Below are 19960 nucleotides of genomic sequence, written 5' to 3'. Positions count from 1 at the left end.
GTATTCCTAGGTATTTTACTCTTTTTGTAGCTATTGTGAAGATTTGGCTCTCTGTTTGTTTATTATTGGTATATAGGAATGATTGTGATTTTTGCACATTGATTTTGTATCCTGAGACTTTGCTGAAGTTGCTTATCAGCTTAAGGAGTTTTGGGGCTGAGACAATGGGGTTTTCTAAATATACGATCATGTCATCTTCAAACAGAGATAATTTGACTTCTTTTCTTCCTATTTGAACACCCTTTACTTCTTTCTTTTGCCTGATTGCCCTAGCCAGAACTTCCAATACTATGTGGTGAAGAGGAGTGGTAAGAGAGGGCATCCTTGTCTTATGCCAGTTTTCAAAGAGAATGCTTCCAGCTTTTGCCCTTTTAGTATGATATTGGCTGTGGGTTTGTCATAAATAGCTCTTATTATTTTGAGATATAATCCATCAGTACCTAGCTTATTGAGTGTTTTTAGCATGAAGGAGTGTTGAATTTTATCAAAGGCCTTTTCTGCATCTATTGAGATAATGATGTGGTTTTTTGTCATTGGTTCTGTTTATGTGATGGATTACATTTATTGATTTGTGTATGTTGAACCAGCCTTGTATCCCAGGGATGAAGCCAACTTGACTGTGGTAGATAAGCTTTTTAATGTGCTGCTGGATTTGGTTTGCCAGCATTTTATTGAGGATTTTTGCATCAACGTTCATCAGGGATATTGGCTGAAATTTTCTTTTTTTGTTGTGTCTCTGCAAGGTTTTGGTATCAGGATGATGCTGGCCTCATAAAATGAGTTAGGGAGGAATCCCTCTTTTTCTATTGTTTAGAATAGTTTTAGAAGGAGTGGTACCAGCTCCTTTCTGTACCTCTGGTAGAATTCATTGGGGAATCCATCTGGTCCTGGGCTTTTTTTTGTTGATAGGCTATTAATTACTGCCTCAATTTTAGAAGTTGTTATTGATCTATTTAGGGATTCAACTTCTTCCTGATTTAGTCTTGGGAAGGTGTATGTGTTCAGGAATTTATCCATTTCGTCTTAATTTTTTAGTTTGTTTGTGTAGAGTTGTTTATAGTATTCTCTGATGGTAGTTTGTATTTCTGTGGGATCCGTGGTAATATTACCTTTATCATTTTTGTTGTGTCTGTTTGATTCTTCTCTGTTTTCTTTTTTATTAGTCTGGCTAATAGTCTATGTATTTTGCTAATCTTTTCAAAAAACCAGTTCCTGGATTCATTGATTTTTTTGAAGGGTTTTTCATATTGCTCTCTTCTTTAGTTCTGCTCTGATCTTAGTTATTTCTTGTCTTCTGCTAGCTTTTGAATTTTTTTGCTCTTCCTTCTCTAGTTCTTTTAATTGTGATGTTAGGGTATCGATTTTAGATCTTTCCTGCTTTCTCCTGTGGGCATTTAGTGCTATAAATTTCCCTCTAAACACTGCTTTATCTGTGACCCAGAAATTCTGGTACGTTGTCTTTGTTCTCATTGGTTTCAAAGAACTTCTTGATTTCTGCCTTAATTTCATTATTTATTCAGTAGTCATTCAGGAGCAGGTTGTTCAGTTTCTATGTAATTGTACGGTTTTGAGTGAATTTCTTAATCCTGAGTTCTAATTTGATTGCATTGTGGTCTGAGAGACTATTTTGTTAAATTGACTGGTGGGATGCTTCAGATTGTCTCCTTAATACCATGACGCTAGTGATCTTTAAATTAGATATATTGCGATTAGTGATACATGAGGCAAACCAAGCTTGTCCCTGCACCTTTGTCACAAATGTTGAGTCTTGTGGTGTAATGGAAATGTTAGTTCCCATTAGGAAAACATACGGATGGGTAGTGCAAATCAGGCACTGATCAGTGTAATTATGAATAAAGGTTATAATGTAGTTGCGACTGGAATTATGATGTCCCATACCAGGTGTTACGGGAGGTGCTGAGATGTCCTAGGTGTCATTAAGGTGCCTGAGGGTGGCATGGACTTTACTCGGGGTCTGGGATATCCTATCCCTCCATCTGCCCAAATTATAGGAGAATGAGATGTAGCTTTGAAACTGTGATTAATGCTATGATGGATGAAAATATTAGTAAGGCTGCTTTGCAATCTGCCGTGGGGCCCCAGTCTAAGATTTTATAATTGCCTAACTCAAGGCTTACAGGTGTGTTTACTGTGACAGACCTCCCAGTTAAAGTGAAATCCATTACTTTCCCGGGAATGTTTGGAAAAGTGGTACGGATTATATTGCCTGGTTTGAGGCTACCTGACACTAAAAATATTAAGGTATCTCCTTTGCCATGATGTAGCCATACTTATTTTTGGGCCAGTACACAGGAAGGTCTAGGACTTTTATAACTTACACATAGTGGGAGGATAGTGGAGTGATATGTAGTGTTATCTGGCACCTTAGTCCAATGTGTGCCATTATTGAGGGAACCTCACTGTGGGTAAATCTATCCCTTCTAGCCAAGCAGTCATGTTATTATAGTCTGGGAAGGGGGTGTCTGCCCAGGTGACAGAGCAAAAGAAAGGTGGGTCTAATATATGAGCCCAATAGAGTATGGCAGATGCAGGTTGCAGGCAGAGTGAAAGAATAAAAAATGAAGCAGGATTTGCTTAGCCTTCTGAATTTTTTCTTCTGAGGAAGCTGAGTTGTAACTTTCCAAATATTTCTTTCTCTACTTTCTACTTTATCTCCTTTGTCTTGCTTTCTGTGCCTCTCTTTCTCTCTTTGCCTCTTTTTCTCTCTCTTTCCCTGCCTCTCTCTTTCTTTACACTTTATTTTCTTAATCTCACTATTTGTATTTTTCTCTGATCTCTGTTTCTTTTATTATTTATTTTTACTTATTCTTTCTTTTTATTTCTCTTTTTAATCTTTCTGTGTCTGTCTGTTTTGGTTAAGCAGTGATGTTATTACTTATAAGTTTGCTTGTTTACTGCCATAAACTAATGGGCTAGGCAGTGAGCTGTGGACTTAAGATTAGACTTGATTAAAGCTGTTTCAAGATTTTGTAGTAGGTAAACTGAGTAAGCCAAGTTACTTACTATATTTATGGGCTGAGTGGGAAAAGTTTTTAAGGCTGGTATCGCGGCTTTAATTTTAGCTCTCTGACTGCTAGTAAACTGATTGGGTGATTGAATTATGTGGTCTCCACTACACTGCAGCCTTTTTTTGTTTACTTGATCTATTAGTAAACAGTGTTAAGGCATTAGGTATGGAGAAGTGCAGTATCGCTTTAAATTGCTCTTTTCTTAAAGGAATTTTGATGATATCAGGATTGTAACTTAGCAATTGACTGTATAATTTAAGATGGCAAGCTGAAGTTGGTATCAATGAAGTTTAAAAGGAAATCTGAAAATATCTCTAGAAGCAGAGACTTACATAATATGCTTTAACCATGTGCATGAGGCCACAGGCAGAATAGCTTAAATTTTGCCATTGAGTTTTTAGGCTAAGTTTATGGACTTTAAACTGGCAAACAGTTCTGAAAACAGTGGCTAGCTGAGCAAAGACTATCTCAAATCAGTGTTGCATGCATACATTTTTACTACACTTACATACAAATATCTTTCACTTTCTGAGAAATGGACACAACATTTTTACTTCTTAATTCAACAAATATTATTTAATTTGGTTTAAAGTTCTCTTTTAAAGGGTAAGGTGTAGTTTTACATGCTTAGCTTTTAATTGCTTTTCAACTTATTCATAGGTCTTCTGTAATTTTTCTCCTTTTGGAGGTTACCATTTTACTTAAGTTGGATTTTAAAAGAGCCACAATAAGGGTAGCACTGGAATAAAAACAGTGGCTAATATTAGAAAAAGTCTTACAAATCCTTAAATTTTACTTAAATTTTAGCAGAGAATTACAATTTGGGATGTTGCTTGTATACAAAGAATACACGAAATTTTACTGTGGGACATCTGTGGAGCCAGAGTGAAACAGCGCGGGTCCTGGGATGGCAGCTGTGCTGTGCCCTGCCAGGTGCTGCTCTTTGCTTGTACTGTGTTCTGTGTGCAGCAAAGGTCGGTGGCTGGATGGACCTTTCTGCCCATGCCTCCTGCCCCTCCCTAGCAGGCTAACTGGGGTGCGCTGGGCTTGAATCTTCTCCTTGTAGGCTGAGTTTCTGGTAGTGTTTGCTGGCTCTGGATTTGCAAACTTTTTTGCTGTGCTTGCTTCCCTGCTGTCGAGCCGTTCGTTTTGCTTACTGCTCACTCCCCCCACCCCATCCCCCAACCTCCACCATGGTAGCTGCCGCTTGGGCAGAGCTTTTCTGCTGGAACCTCATCCTCTGCCCACTATCTGCTAAGTTGGGCAGTTTCTGCCTCTAATGCCTTTTTTCTTATCTTTTTGTAAACATACACCTGGTCGCCTTGCTGATTATTAATTACCGGACATAAGATTTCCTTTTGTAATGCTGCTTGCTTAGGACAAGGATCTATAGCTGTAGCATTTCTTTTTCCTTTTTCCTACTCATTGGATGCCTTTGTGCATGATTTCTCCCCACTTGTTCCCAGAGCTTCACTTCCAGCATGCTATTTGCTGGGAACCACGGGCTTTGGGAAGCAGCAGTTTGTATTAATGCCTTCAATTGGGTCTGATACTGTTTTTGTTGCACTGATAACTGCTATCCCATGATGAATCCCTAGCCTGAAACAATGCCTCCCCAAACTTGGTAATTCCCAGTAGGTACCAGTGACTTACTGACTTCATTGACCTGATTGCACAGTCTTCTGCACTTTCATTTTTTGGGGGGTCTGCCGTTCCTTCTTCACAGTGATGATTACCTTGGTTTGCTTCACGTTTGGTTGCCTGATGTGATGTTATTTTGGTCGGGTTTCCTCACACTAGGGTACCAGCTGTGGCGCTGATCATGTCAGTGTCCCTGTTCAGGCGCCAGCTGTAGTGAGTATCACATCAGGGTCATCACCTGAGACATTGATCACTACCTGCAGAGGTCTGTCCTGCAGACCCTGACTCAATGACGGATGAATGAATGTACTCTCACACCCAGCACAGTGATTTTGAGTGGGCTAGGGATGGTTGTCAACTGCTTTCAGAGGGCGATTGCAGCTAACTGACCACGACTCCTTATACCTCCTCACATTTATTTAGTATAAATTTAATAACAGAGGTTTTAAGTTAACATGCTCGTGGATAATTAACTTGGATAAAAGAGTGGTTTTATGAATGATGAAAGGTTTTGATTCCGGGGCCCAGAGTAAACGCCATTAATGGGTAATTTCCCTTCGACCTTTCCCTTAGAGGACCATCCAGGACAAAGTTTACATGAGCAAACAAATTAGAGTAGGGGCCAAGGAATGTGGGGTAAACAGACTTAACTGAGGAAACTTTTATTATCCTAATTTCTTACCCTATGACTTAAAAATCTACCATAATGAACTGGCTGCCTTCAGCCTGTTCCATTAAAACCTTTTGGCCTTCCAAAAGGTTTGAGACTATAATATTCTAACTTTCTCTAATATTTCCCTAATACTTTGCCAGCCACCCCAAGTGAATTCAAACACTATTTGTTATTATTTCCGTCCTTTGCATTTGCTGAGGAGTGTTTTACTTCCAGTTATGTCAATTGTAGAATAAGTGCTGTGTGGTGCTAAGAAAGTATATTCTGATGATTTGAGGTGGAAAGTTCTATAGATGTCTATTAGGTCTGCTTGGTCCAGAGCTGAGTTCAAGTCCTGAATATCCTTGTTAATTTTGTCTCCTTGATCTGTCTAATATAGACAGTGGGGTGTTAAAGTTTCCCACTATTATTGTATGGGAGTCTAAATCTCTTTGTAGGTCTCTAAGAACTTGCTTTTGAATCTGGGTGCTCCTGTATTGGGTGCACATATATTTAGGATAGTTAGCTAGTATAAAATTTTAGCAGCATATATACACTTCTAAAACTAATTTAAGCAGCAAGGATTATTAAACATCTTTTTATAGTTGACCAGATGATATCAAGAGAAATCTCAGATTAATCTCTACAATTTATAACTAATTAAATTTACACATTCAACATGCAATAGAGTGGGGTTTTAAAAAATAGATTTAGGGAGACAAGTGCAGTTGTGTTACATGGATGTATTACATAGTGGTAAATTCTGGGCTTTTGGAATACCCATCACTCAAGTCATATACATTGTATCAAATAGGTGGCATTTCATTCTTCACCCTCTCCCATCCTCCTACCTTTTGGAATCTCCAGTGTCTATTTTTCCATTCTGTACCTTCATGTATACCCATTGTTTAGCTCCCACTTATAGGAGAGAACATGTGGCTTTTGACTTTCTGTGTCTGAGTTATTTCACTTAGGGTAATGGCCTATAGTTCCATCCATGTTGTTGCAAAAGACATTCTTTCTTTTTTATAGCTGAGTAGTATTCCATGGCACATATATATATACATACATATATATCACATTTTAAACCAATAGTCTATTGATTCCATGACTTTGCTATTGTGAAAGTGCTGAGATAAACATGAGTGCAGGTGTCTTTTTGATAAAATAATTTCTTTTCCTTTGGGTAGATGCCCACTAGTGGGCCTTCTGGAATAGACTGTTTTTAAATACCAGGACAAGGTTACAGGATTAAGATCAGAAGACAAAATAACAACAGTAATAATTACTATTATTTACTATCACTTCAATATATAATTAAAAATTCATTAAAAAACACTTAACTGTTATTTTTCCATGGATAATTTTCATTTAACTTTTCTTCCTTTAAATACTTTTTGATGTTTTGATGAGTGGTTCTCTTGCTTCCATACCAAGGCATGATTAACATAAATCAATCCGTATCTATTTAATAGGGACAAGTGATCCATATGTGAAGTTCAAAATCGGAAGAAAGGAAGTTTTTAGAAGTAAGATAATACACAAGAACCTCAACCCTGTGTGGGAAGAAAAAGCCTGCATTCTGGTTGATCATCTTAGGGAGCCATTGTATATAAAGGTGAGCCATTTGTTTGTTTTTTTCCTGACAGAAACTGATATGGAAATCTCTGTCTATTGGATTTTATCATGTTTCTTTGTCTGATGAGAGTTTTCACCAGAAATGTGTTCTGCTATTCACCACTAATCTATTGATAATATGATAGAAATGAGATAGAGGGAAGGAGGAGCTGGTGGGAGCATTTTTCTCCAGGACAGTTCTCTTGCCATCATTTAGAAGGATTATGAAGTATACCTCTCGTGCTTGGTACTGCCAACTGATTTAGTGCACTTTGGGAGTATATGAAAACAAGTTTCCATATAAGCTAGCAGAAAGGAGAGCTTATACAGAACCCAGTCTTTCTGGCCAACATAGTGAAACCCTGTCTCTACTAAAACTACAAACAAAAATCTGGGTGTGCTAGTGGGCACCTGTAATCCGAGCTACTGGGGAGGCTGAGGCAAGGAGAGTTGCTTGAACCTGGGAGATGGAGGTTGCAGTGAGCCAAGATTGTGCTACTGCACTCCAGCCTGGGCGACAGTGTGAGACTCCATCCCCACCTCAAAAATTGTGTTATTTAAGATCTGCCATTTTTGGTTGCAAGCAAGATGTTTTACTTGGAAGATGAGAAGGGTGAAGGTGACAGGGAGAAAAATTTCTATCTCTATTAGATTACCACAACTGCGGGGTAGGGAGAGTCTTTCCTCTCATTTTATGTAATTAAAAGAAAGAGAAGAATTTGAATTACAACCTAATTCCCATTCTGAGCCCTATTCCTTGTTTTACTTTCATGCTAGGCTTTTTTTAAATTCGTATCTCTAGATACTTATATTCTTTTTTGCTCCTAGATTCTGACTGTTCATTCAGTGACCAGACCTTTTTCTACTTTTACCACAACAGCACATATCCCACCCTTTTTCCTAAGTTGTCACTACTGACACATGAGCCAGGAATCTCATCTTTCAGCAGTCACTAGGCATGCTTCTTCTCAAATCATCATTGTAGTACCTCTAGTTGTTTCTTTCCTCCACTGAAAGGAATAAGAAATAATCAAGATGTTACTAAAATTATAAGAAGATAGTTTACAAGAGGGTTGAAAAGAAAATCTCCTAAGTATACAGTTAATAATTTTCTACAAGTCATTATGGGGAAGATAGACACAAACCTGCATAAAAATTGTCTCTATTTGAAAATCAATTAAACAGCCTTTTTTTTTTCTTTTTGAGACTAAGTCTCACTCTGTCGCCCAGGCTGGAGTGCAGTGGCATAATCTCGGCCTCACTGTAACCTCCATGGGTTCAAGCCATTCCCTTGCCTCAGCCTCCTCAGTAGCTGAGGTTACAGGTGCCCACCACCATGCCTGGTTAATTTTTGTATTTTTAGTAGAGACGGCATTTCACCATGTTGATGAGGCTGGTCTTGAACTCCTGACTCAAGTGATCCACCCACCTCGGCCTCCTAAAGTGCTGGGATTACAGGTATGAGCCACTGCGCTGCCCTTAAATAGCATTATTGAACTGTCTTCAACTACATGATATGGGATGGCACAATAATTGTTAATTTAAGAATGTTCATAGCCAACCCTTCTCCCACAAAAGGGAAGACCTTTATGATCAGAGATGTTTCTCCCCTGCTCCTTACTTCTAGAGAGAAAGAAATATCCACATGAGAAAAAAGGAATTATCTTTGTAATAAAGAGCTGAGATAGGCAACGAAAATGAAATTAAAAAAAGACAAGTGGGCTGTGAAGGAAGTATTATTTCTGGGGTGGGGAGGTGGGGGATTAGGAGACATGAGTTAGAGCAACTGCCGTTACAAAGAAAATGGTCAGGAAAGAAACGGGTGTTAGTAAGGACGGCAACAGGCTGTTGAATCTCATTAATGCTGCTGAAGTGAAAAATCATGAGACGAAAGAAGTTTAATTACTTCTGCTTTGGATCTATCTTTCATTAGTGGAATATTACTCTGTGAAAGAACCATGTGGCTGTCCAGTCTTTGAAAGTGTTCCAAATGAACTTTCCAAAATTATATTAGATATTGGTCGGGTGCTTTTGTTATTTTGTGCTCAAGAATAAGTGTTCACTTATGTAGAAATCCAAATGTCAAAATGCATTTTTCAAAAGGAATATCTTACTAGGCTCAAAAAGAAATAAACAAAAAAGTGAAGTAGTTAGAAAAGAATGGTGGTGTTCTCACTTTATAAGTAGGAGCTACATAAGGTGTACACGTGGACGCAGAGAGTAGAATGATAGACACTGGAGATTTGGAAGGATGAGGGAGTAGTGAGGGACTAGATGATGAAAAATTCCTTAATGGGCACAATGTATGTTATTCAGATGATGGATATTCTGAAAGCCCTAACTTGACCACTGTGCACAATCTGTACATGTAACACAATTGTACTAGCACTCCATAAATTTATACAAAAACTTTCAAATTGTGGAAAAAATTGTTTCACTTGAGACCAAGAATATACATATATATATATATATGTATATGTATGTGTGTATATATACAGTATATATGTAGATATGTACGTGTGCATATACATATACTATATATATTTACAGTCTATATAGTACACATACAAATACTATAAATGTACATATACTGTGAATGAAGACAACAACACTGTATGCAGGTCAGAAGGCTTGGTCAATGACACACTGATTAAAGAAGCTAAGAAAGAAAGCCCAAAGGTTGTTGGGTTTTTTCAAATCACTATGAACTTTCATTGTCTAAGATTATGTAGCCACCATTTAACTTCTACCATAGAGAAGAGGACACACAGTCACTTTTAAATATTTTTATACTTTTACATTAAATATTTTTATACATTTTTACATTGTCACTTTTTACATTTCTATATGAGAAAGATAATTAAGTTAAATAGAAATGATACAAATCTCTGAGATACTAGTACACATATAAAATGATGATACTTTATTATATGTGATACTTTATACTTTTTAAATGCTTTCTTATTTTTTTTCAGTTGATTTTCATTTTCAGTAAAATGCCTAGGGCTTTTTTTGGAAGAAAATCTCAAACTTTTCACTTTATTTTTTCCATTTTTTATGTTTCATTTTTTGTCTAGTCTTGGGAAAATCAAATAAAGTACATTGGTGGAAATAATATTTTAAGTGACTAGAGTTTCATAAAAATTGCATCATTTTTTTGGCCCTGTTCAGGCCTGTGTGTTTTATTTAGTTCTGATACGATGCCCATATCCTTCACAACAGATGATTAATCTTGCCCAAAAGATTTCTTAGGGACTAACCAATTCTGTAGTGACTGAGAATATGAAAATGCATCTAGATAATTAGAAACATTAAGTATACAACCCTCCCATCTGCAGTTAGAGGAGAAAGGAGTCCATCAGTACCCTGTAATCTGATTTCTATTAATATAAAAATTACAAAGGAACACAAAATTCCGTTCTGAGCCAAGGTTATAAAAGCACATTAAAGTTGAAGTGCTTGTACCGTTTCTAGTAAGAACATTTTCTTTAAAAAAAATCTTGGAGTTGTCATTTTTTAAAAAAACTACAAAATAAAAATATTCTTTGCAATTGGTTGGAATTTATGTAACTTTTAATTTTAATGAAAAGAGCATATTCTGTGCAGATGAGAACAAGGCTTGAGGGAATGAGCTATAAAATCTATATATAATAAGGTAAGAGTAGAAGCTGGGAGTTAAAATGCAGTGCTTTTAATTGAGACAGGAGCCACTTTAGTCTGCCCTGTATCCACAGTGATGCTCCAACATACATCTTAGATAGCAGGATAAATTTTACACCCATTTCAGTTGAATTCGGAGTCTCCATTGTTATTTCACTGACACTATTATCCCAGGTTCACAGTGAACACCAGAATTACAGTAGAAGAGATAAACGTAACATAAATGGGAGTGTATTTATGTAAATACATGTCTAATCATGAGTTGGAGATCTGAGTATTAATTGGGAGCACTCTTCTAAAAAATAGAAACATTTTGATAATTTAGAACACATGACTGTTTCTAAGATGGTCATTTTAACAAATTGAACAGTTGCTTAAATAAGTCATTTCTATCCAAGCTTAAGAGTTAAAGTTGAAAATGTTACTTTAAGCTCTGTAGTAAGTTAAGGACCACATTGCTGTCATGTCTAAAATTATTTCTCAGTAGCTTATAAGGGCCCTTGAAAAATGTCATATACCAATGATTCTCATCCCTGGTTGTACACCAGAGTTATTCATAAAGGTTTGGAGAATCTAGAGGCCCAAGTTTCACTTGTGAAGACTCTGATTCAGGACCTCTGAAGTAGAGTCCAAGCTTCAATATTTTAAAACACCTCAATAGGTTATTCTGAGGCACAGGTGGGGAGCCACTTTTCTGGACATTTAAATGGAAACAATTGAGTAGTTGGAATGGAAATATGTTTCCAGCCATAAACCTCGGAGCACCCGAACCAAAGTATTCCATAGTAAGATGTTCATATTCTCTCAGATGTTTTGTCTCACATGTTTCAAAAACACTTCCTAAACGCATGAATCAAGAATTTCCACTATTTTGGACCAAAATATAATCAGCAATGAAACAAAACGAACAAAAAAGCATGATTATACTTGCTTTTGGTTGTAGGCAAAGAACATATGAAGTTATTGAGTCTCGGAAAAATGAAATATACAATCATATCTTCATCTTAATAATAGTTACTACCGTTGACTGAGAACTGCTAAATACTAGTCCAATATCATCTCATGTAACCCTCACCATAACCCTACAAATAACTGTTTTCATCTCTTTAGTATAGGTACACGAGACTTGGAGGTTAAGGGTTAGCTTATGGCTACCTAGCAGTTAAGTAAGATAGCTTCTGGTTTCCACTAAAGGTGTCTAATTGGAAAGGTCATAGTTAGGTTTTCTTTTTATCACTTCTATGACTTTTCAGCTTTGATTATTATTTTATAGTGTTATGGTTAGTCTGAAACTGCCTTAGTATAAAAATTAATCTTGGACACTGTTGCTAAGTAGGATCTTATATCTTAGATCATATTATATGAACTCATGAGATGGGTTAGGCCTTTAAAGAAGCTCTAATATGGTTTAAAATATTATTAGTGTCTCATGCCTATAATCGCAGCACTTTGGGAAGCTGAGGTGAGAGGATCAATTGAACCAGGAGGTTCAAGACCAGCTGGAGCAACCTAGGGAGACTCTGTCTCTACAAAATTTTTTTTTAAAAAACCAGACATGGTGGCATGCACCTGTGGTCCCAGCTCTTGGGAAGCTGAGGCTGGAGGATTTCTTAAGCCCAGTAGTTTAAGGCTGCAGTGACAGCCATGATCATGTCACTGTACTCTAGCCTGGGTGACAGAGTGTGACGCTGTCTCAAAAAATATATATATTATTATATATGTAATATGTATTATAATATCTATATTATGATACCAATTATACATCATATTGGTGTAATTAGTACACCAACACTAAAATATTTTTAGATTATTTTGAAATTGGACATAATCATATATCCTGTGGGAAGTAGAAAAATGAGGTTACAAGTATATTATTGCTAATTCAGTCATAGACATTACCATGCAAGGAATGCAATAGAAAAATCCTAATGAGTGGTGTCATATAACTGAATGTGTGCCAATTCGATGCTCACTGTCATAATTCAGAACATAATTAGGCACAGTGAACTGCAATAGGAAATGATAGATAGATATGGAAAAGCCATATTATCCATACATCCATTGTCCATTTCCCCAATACTGGGGCTGGAGAAAATCCTATCGGGATGTTAACAATATTGCTTTGTGTCAAGGTAGAGCCCAAGGACTGGGCAAGATTAGAGTAGGATATCACAGGGAGGAGATAGGGCTATTTTCAGTTTGCAGACAGAGACCAGGAAAGCAAAATTCCAAGGCAACAAAAGCAGATTCCAGAGATGCTGGAAATAGGGTAATAAATCAGAAATAAAGTTCAAAACAAAGTGAAGACAGAGGTTGAAGAAACAAACAGGGCTGTTCTGTCTAGCTTAGGTACAAGTTTCCTAGGATATAGACATATTACTCAGCCAGACAACTATATAATGGAGGCAAGGAGAAAACAATGTTAAGAGTGAATAACATAAGAAAGAGATGTTTCTCCATGCAATCACTTCACTGCGGGAGAAGGATGCCTCATATGGATTTATGGGAATGTCCAAGCAGGTGGTCAAAGCAAGACCTGAGTGAGATTCGAAAACTAACACATAGGCCAGCATCAAGGATGTCAGTCTACAAGTTGCAGATCCTTTGGCAAGGATAACTTGATATTGAGACAAAGAGCCTTGAATTAGAAGTCCTGAAAGTCTCCCTGATTCCTATCAAGTTTTCCTAAAGCCAAGACCAGGACTGAGCTACATGTGGGTGTCAAGTAGCTTTAGCTGTAGAGAGGCAAGTGATGATGGCATCTGGAGCCATCATAAAGAATCCTTGTTTTGGTTCTCTGTTAGGGATATTAGTTGAGGATTTTCCCAATGTATATCCATTTTTCCTTTTTCTATGGGCTCCCAATTTTTCTCTCTGAAGATCCATATGGTTCCATGGACACTGACTTCGTCATTGCCTTTAAAAATAAAGGAACCTATGCTAGCCATTAAGCCACTTCCATATCTTTGGCCAATAAATAGGCATGTGATATGAGCTGGCCCATCTGAAGTAGATTCAGTACTTTACTGGAAATGTTGGGACAAAGCATCTCACACTTCCCCACTAGACATGAATGAAGAAGCACGCCACTCTGGACCTCCTGGCAGGCCATTAGGATCACAGGGGAGCTATTGAGGCAGTAATGACAGGGAAGCACTGATGAGAACTGGAGAAGCAGAAATGGGATTACTTTTGATACAGTTAACTCCTCCCTCCATCTTAACACACTCTCTTCAGTGTGTTTTCAGGATACCACTCTCCCGGTTTTCCTGCTCCCTCAGTAACTGGTCCTTCTCAGTCTCCTCTCTGGATCCTTCTTCCAGATTTTAGAATATGATGGCAGGCACCATGGCCTAAGCCTGAACTAATACTCCAGCACTCTTCCCTTGCTTTCTACTTTCCAGCCACACTGGCCCCCGGCCAATTTCCTCAGTGCCTTTCCACTTCCTATACCCTCCGCTCAGAAGACACCTCCCCCATCATGGAACGCACTTTCCTATTCCTTCCTTATGAAACACACTTCTCCCATCGTGGGGAAATACCTCCCACTCTCATTGTCCTTTCTGAACATCATATATACATAGTAGTTCCCATCACTCCAGTACTCTGAAATATTTTTCTCTTTAGCACTTATCACTACTACTTAGCATATGTATTTCTTTATTGTCTGTCTCTCCCCATTCCATATGTAAGCTCCAAGAAATCAAAGACTGACTGTTTTGATCACTGCTATATTTCAAGTGCCTAGAACAGTACCTGGAACATTGTGGGTGCTCACCAAATCTTTTTCAAATAAATAAATTAATAAATGCATGAATCATTTGAACTGCCAAAGTAAAACTTCCCAGAAGCTGTAATTACCTATAGATATTTCTTTAGTCATTTAAGCTAGAAATTGAAGCCGGTTGAATTGTGTTTTCTATTAAAAACAAAAACAAAAGCATTTTAGCTGATACACTTCCCAATGGATGTTTAGTAAACAATAAGGTGAATTTGTTGTTTAAAATAAAATATTTATTGTTCTAAACTCACTTGAGAATGCAGAAGGTCCCAAGTCCCAGGCAACTTCTACCTGTTACCTAATGTTTCCAACTAATGGTGTGAAGACTCCATGAAAGCAAGGATCTCATCTAAATCATTCATGTTTTAATCTCAGTGCTTCTCTTACAGTGGGTGCCCAAGACATATTTGTGGGATTTAAACACATTCTGTTTATGATATTCAATACAACAAGATTTGAATCTTGTATCTCCCTAGACCTAGGATTTGGGGTAAAGAATATGTATTTTTTTCAGCTTTGGATTCATTATCTGAAAAATAGAAACAACAATACCTTGTTAACTGGGTTGTTCCTAGTAAATATTGAAAAAACATTAATAAGCATTAAACTGTGCTTGTTGTTATTGCAGTGGGAGTAGCTTTTCCTATTTTATATCTCTCATATGCTCTGTATTTCTGAAGCTCACCTGGAGCAATGCTCCCTCTGACAAATAAATAGTGTATAGAGCTTGGAACCAAGTAGCATAGCTAATAATTTCATTAATGCATGGATTCTAGTGTTTCTTCCCGTGTTTATGCCTTTGCAGATTAATAGGAATTGAGAACTAAAGTAGACATCTAACACTAGGATAATAGGAAAGACTCTCACTATGAGAGTGAAAAGATGTTGTATGTTGAATCACCCAGTTGGGCTGTCTGCACTAAAAGATTCACTGGATTCACAGCTCTCCACCTCGTATGTGTGGGTGAACCTCAGGTGATCTCATTGATTATATGCCACCTATTTTCTCCCCCAAGATTTTAAGCCTAAGGGTGATATGATTAGATGAGATTGCATGAGAGAAATTTCTCCAATGTTTTGGTGTAAAGTTTATGTTGCAAAATACACTGCTGCAGCCACTTGCAAATACGGAGATGTCAGTTGCATAAGCTGTGCAATACACGCAAGTGCTATGCCACTGAGCAGATGACTAAAGCTCAGAAGTGTAATTGATCAAGCAGAATATTTATTGCAGGAGTGCTGAGCTTTCTACAATAAATGTACTCATGAAAGGTTGTATGTAAATCAAATGACTGCAAATTGAATAATTTAAAAGGCATTAGGGGAGCTTATTACTTAAATAAATCCCCATGTGACTCTTCAAATCTAAGAATCCTTTTGTAATGCAAAGTATTTATCTTTTTATTTAAGTATCAATTTTTTACATATTAGGTTTTCTAAAATTGCAGTACACCTGTACTACAGAAAAAAAAACATCAACTGATTCAGGGCTGCTGTGCCTACTATCTCCTCTGCTTTGAGCTTTCTAACTGTTGTGCCAAGAATTGAGTATAGGAGTGCTGGGCTATTGATTCAGCTTCATAGATTCTCATGTCCTGGAGCATCCAAAGGCCTGGGTCATCCATTCAAGAGCATATTTATCTGTGTATGTTCAATTACTCCAATGTTCAATACAAATATTTTCTATCTGAAAAGGTCAGCAAGTGACAGCTCTAAATTCCTTCTGGTAGCATTTTTTTTTTTTTTATCTTAAAGGCTTTCACTGATCTTCCTCACTTGCTTCCTTACTGTCTTTTCATTCTCTCTTCTTTAAAACACACTTAATCAGGCCGAGCACGGTGGCTCACACCTGTAATCCCAGCGCTTTGGGAGGCCAAGTTGGACGGATCATGACGGCAGGAGATTGAGACCATCCCGGTCAACATGGTGAAATCCCATCTCTACTAAAAATACAAAAATTAGCTGGGAGTGGTGGCACGCACCTATAGTCCCAGCTACTTCGTGAGGCTGAGGCAGGAGAATTGCTTGAACCCGGGAGACAGAGGTTGCAGTGAGTCGAGATCATGCCATTGCACTCCAGCCTGGGCAACAAGAGTGAAACTCCATCTAAAAAAAAACAACAATCAGTATTAGTAACTGCATATCACCTACTCATCCTAGTTTAACATCTGTCTCACTCACTAAACTGTAAGCATTGAGAATGGCAGTTTTGCTTACCACTGTTTACTCAGTGCCTACCATATTGCCTGGCATATAATAAGTAGTTAGTCAATACTGGCTAAGGGATTGTATGAGTGAGAAAATTAATAGATGGATGGAAGTTAGCCAGTTCCCATTTACTTAGCATCCTTTGGCAATGGCCCTAACTGATCCAGCTCTGAATGATCCCTCCAGCCTCTTTCCATTCTGCATCTCTCTCCATTTGTTTCAACTGCACTGGTTTTTTGCTGATCACAACTGATAGGTGAAGCACATCAGTCCTTCCCTGGGCTTGCCGTGTCCTTCAGCTGGAATGCCCTCGCTCATACTAGCATAGTGTACTCCTTCCCATTATTTGGGTGTCTACACAAACATATGTTCTCAGAGAGGACTTCCTGGACTCCCCATCTAAAATAGCAGCTCTCCACACACCTCTTAGACATTTATTTGTTTCATAGTACTTATAACTGAACTGTATATATCTATTTATATATATATATATATTTATTGGCCATCTCAGACCCTCCATGTAGAATCCAAGAGGTCAGAGACATTGTCTGTCATACTCACCATAGAATGAATAAGAACCACACAAGAAACAGAGAAGATACTGGATAGAGATTATTGACAAAAGGAAGAAATGCATTATCTCTTTCTTTTCCTTTTTTTTTTTGTTGTTGTTAGTTGCATTAGTATTATCCCCCAGTAATTGTAATAAAACCTTATTTTAACTTAACCTTATTATAACTTTATAAAGTACTTTAATCATAGTATCTTTTTACTTATTTGTATGCTTAAAGTGGCACTGTCCTATATCACAGAATGTATCTTTAATGTGCTAAAAACTATGAAGATATTAGAATCATATTCTCATCAACCATAGCCCAATATGAAAGACATACTTGTTGAATTTTATACTTTTTCCCACATTTTTGAAGATTTACTATATTTTATTTGATTTTGTTACATCTGCCTTAAAGTTCTATTTAATATAATCAATCAGTAATATTAAGTAATAAATAAAATGTAATTTTCCTTGAGTGTTTTGTGAGACTCTAATATTCCAAAGTACAAAAACAATTATTTTAAAAAACAAATATTAGTATGCTTTTGGTGACGTAGACAACCTACATTTTATGACCAAGACATTATCACTTAAAGCTTATATTGGAAATAGTTTTAACAGTGCTTTTTCTCTTTGGCTTTCAGGTATTTGACTATGATTTTGGACTACAGGATGACTTTATGGGCTCAGCCTTTCTGGATCTGGCACAATTGGAGTTAAACAGGTTAGCTTTTGAACTATTGTAATATCGCCACCCTTTGTTACGCAGTGGCTTGTGTAACAGAAAATGTCAGCTGATCTGGGCCTAGTTCTGTCATTTATTGCGATGAGCCTTCCAGCTAGTCAGCATTTCTCAAATCCATCTTCCTTACTTATCCAATGGAAATAATAGCATCTTCCCTGACTACCTTATTCAACAACTCTTCAGCAGAAAAATCCTTGGATACCTGCTCTGTTCCACAGTACAGGTATTCCTGGTGCCTGCTAAGCACCAGGAATCTAGAGATAAAAGACACATTCCTTCCTTTCACATTGCCCATATGGTTGTGGTGGGGCATAAAAAAAAGATTATGCATGTTAGTCATAGTTATTAAGAATTAGTCTACTATATATTAAATAAATACAGTGTGTGCACTTTGCTTCAGAAATGGCAAGTCTCTTGTTACTTGAGCCACAGTAGAATCTGGTTTTGCCATTGCCAGATTACCAAGGAATGCTCCTAAGGTAGAGGCAGATTGGTTGTATTTGCTCAGTTACATTATTATCATTGCTTCCCTAGTTGCAAAGTTATTATCATTACTAATATTAGTTAATATTGTTACTAATATTAATCATTTCTTATACCTAATAATGGGCTTAAATTTTTGAAAGTAAATTTCAACATAGGAACTAAGAATTGATTTGTCCTATAGAATAAAAAAATACCATTAGAAAAGATCATGCATGCTGAAATAGTTTGCAAAGAAAGCTGTGAAACTTTCTTTGATGGTTTTAAGAAGGAATTCCTGGCTCTTTTGGATGATTGTGTTACATCATGCGGCGGAGATGGTGGAAAACAGAAAAACAGAGTAATGAGCCAGATCACTACTTTCTATTTCTGTAAACGTAGATGACTAGAGAAATATAAAGTGTAGAACTCCCTTATGCATTACAATCAGTTTAGTTTGAGTACAATGGCTTATTGGTCTTCCGACGGTCATTGTTGCCTCAGACTGGACAAAAGAGCAGCCTTTTCCATACTTTTTCTATAAGTCCTCCATTCCAGCCTACAGCCTAGCGCAGACTGTAAGACATCCCCTACAGTCGCTGCAGCTGTAGGACGTCCCCTGAGTGGTGTTGCATGGAATCTATTATCATGAAAACTGAGCTCAGGCTAAAATAGACTGTGCTATTCTTCTCTAAAGGCCATAAGTACTTTCTCTGAGACTTCTGTGTAAGGATATGCAAATGACTAGACTTAATCCCAAAGCGTAAATTTATCTTGTTTCCTATTAAAGATAAATCTTTGGTGAAAAATAATTTTAAATGGTGACAGTTTGGAATAATTTCAGAAATTAAGAGATTATACACCAGAAGTTGGAGTGTTTTGCCACATTACATATTTTATGTATTTCTCTAGCAGTTTCCTCTCCTCAAAACCACATAAACATCTCATTACTACTTTTTAAAATAATGTATTTGTGTATGCTATTTTATTCTAAATATAAATCAATAGTCTCTAAGTATAGAAAACATAATAATTGTAGTCATATAAATATTTATGTTATACTATATAATACATTAAGGTATCTCTGAAAGACTAATACATCATAAAGCAGTTGTAAATATTCTTATATCTTTATCATGTAATCAATGTAATGAAGTTTTTTCTATTAATTTTTACATGTAATCATTACATGAAAATGAACTAAATCAGACTGTAACCCATATGTGTATTTAGTGTTTATGTGTGTGTATATATATATTCATGTGTGTATATGTATGTATATGTATATGTATATGTGTATGTATACACACACATACCTGTGAATATGTATGGTGCTGTTCTCTGGGTTTAGAGAACATAGAAAGGGGACTGGTAGGCTTCTCAATAGGGTTGCAGTTTCTTGGCCTTTCCAACCACTTTCTGGAAATTCATGGGTTTAGAAAGCAGAAATTCAGAATTTAGAGATCTGAAATTCATTCAGATCTACTCATAGTTTGTTGGATAACTTAATACACTGATAATATTTTAATAACAAAAATTGTCCCAAGAAAGTAAAGGAAGACAAAATTGCTTTTTATCTTAAAATAATAAAGTGCTAATAAAAATATAT

General features: G+C 36.9%; 1 protein-coding gene across 9 annotated transcripts in view; it reads left to right on the top strand.

Moving 5' to 3' along the window:
• Window positions 1-19960, top strand: part of MCTP1 (multiple C2 and transmembrane domain containing 1) — a 583843-nt gene that overhangs the window by 316462 nt on the left and 247421 nt on the right. For all 9 annotated transcript variants that reach the window (XM_064376156.1, XM_064376155.1, XM_064376154.1 and 6 more), the window contains exons 3-4: window positions 6798-6940; window positions 17789-17868. In XM_064376156.1, the coding sequence (XP_064232226.1) occupies window positions 6798-6940; window positions 17789-17868 (223 nt within the window). The remainder of the gene's footprint in view (window positions 1-6797; window positions 6941-17788; window positions 17869-19960) is intronic.

The sequence above is a fragment of the Aotus nancymaae genome, unplaced genomic scaffold (genome assembly GCF_030222135.1).
Source record: "Aotus nancymaae isolate 86718 unplaced genomic scaffold, 86718_ANA_hifiasm-v0.15.2.pri h1tg000014l, whole genome shotgun sequence".
Taxonomy (NCBI): Eukaryota; Metazoa; Chordata; class Mammalia; order Primates; family Aotidae; genus Aotus; species Aotus nancymaae.
This window is presented reverse-complemented; position numbering and strand designations above follow the sequence as displayed.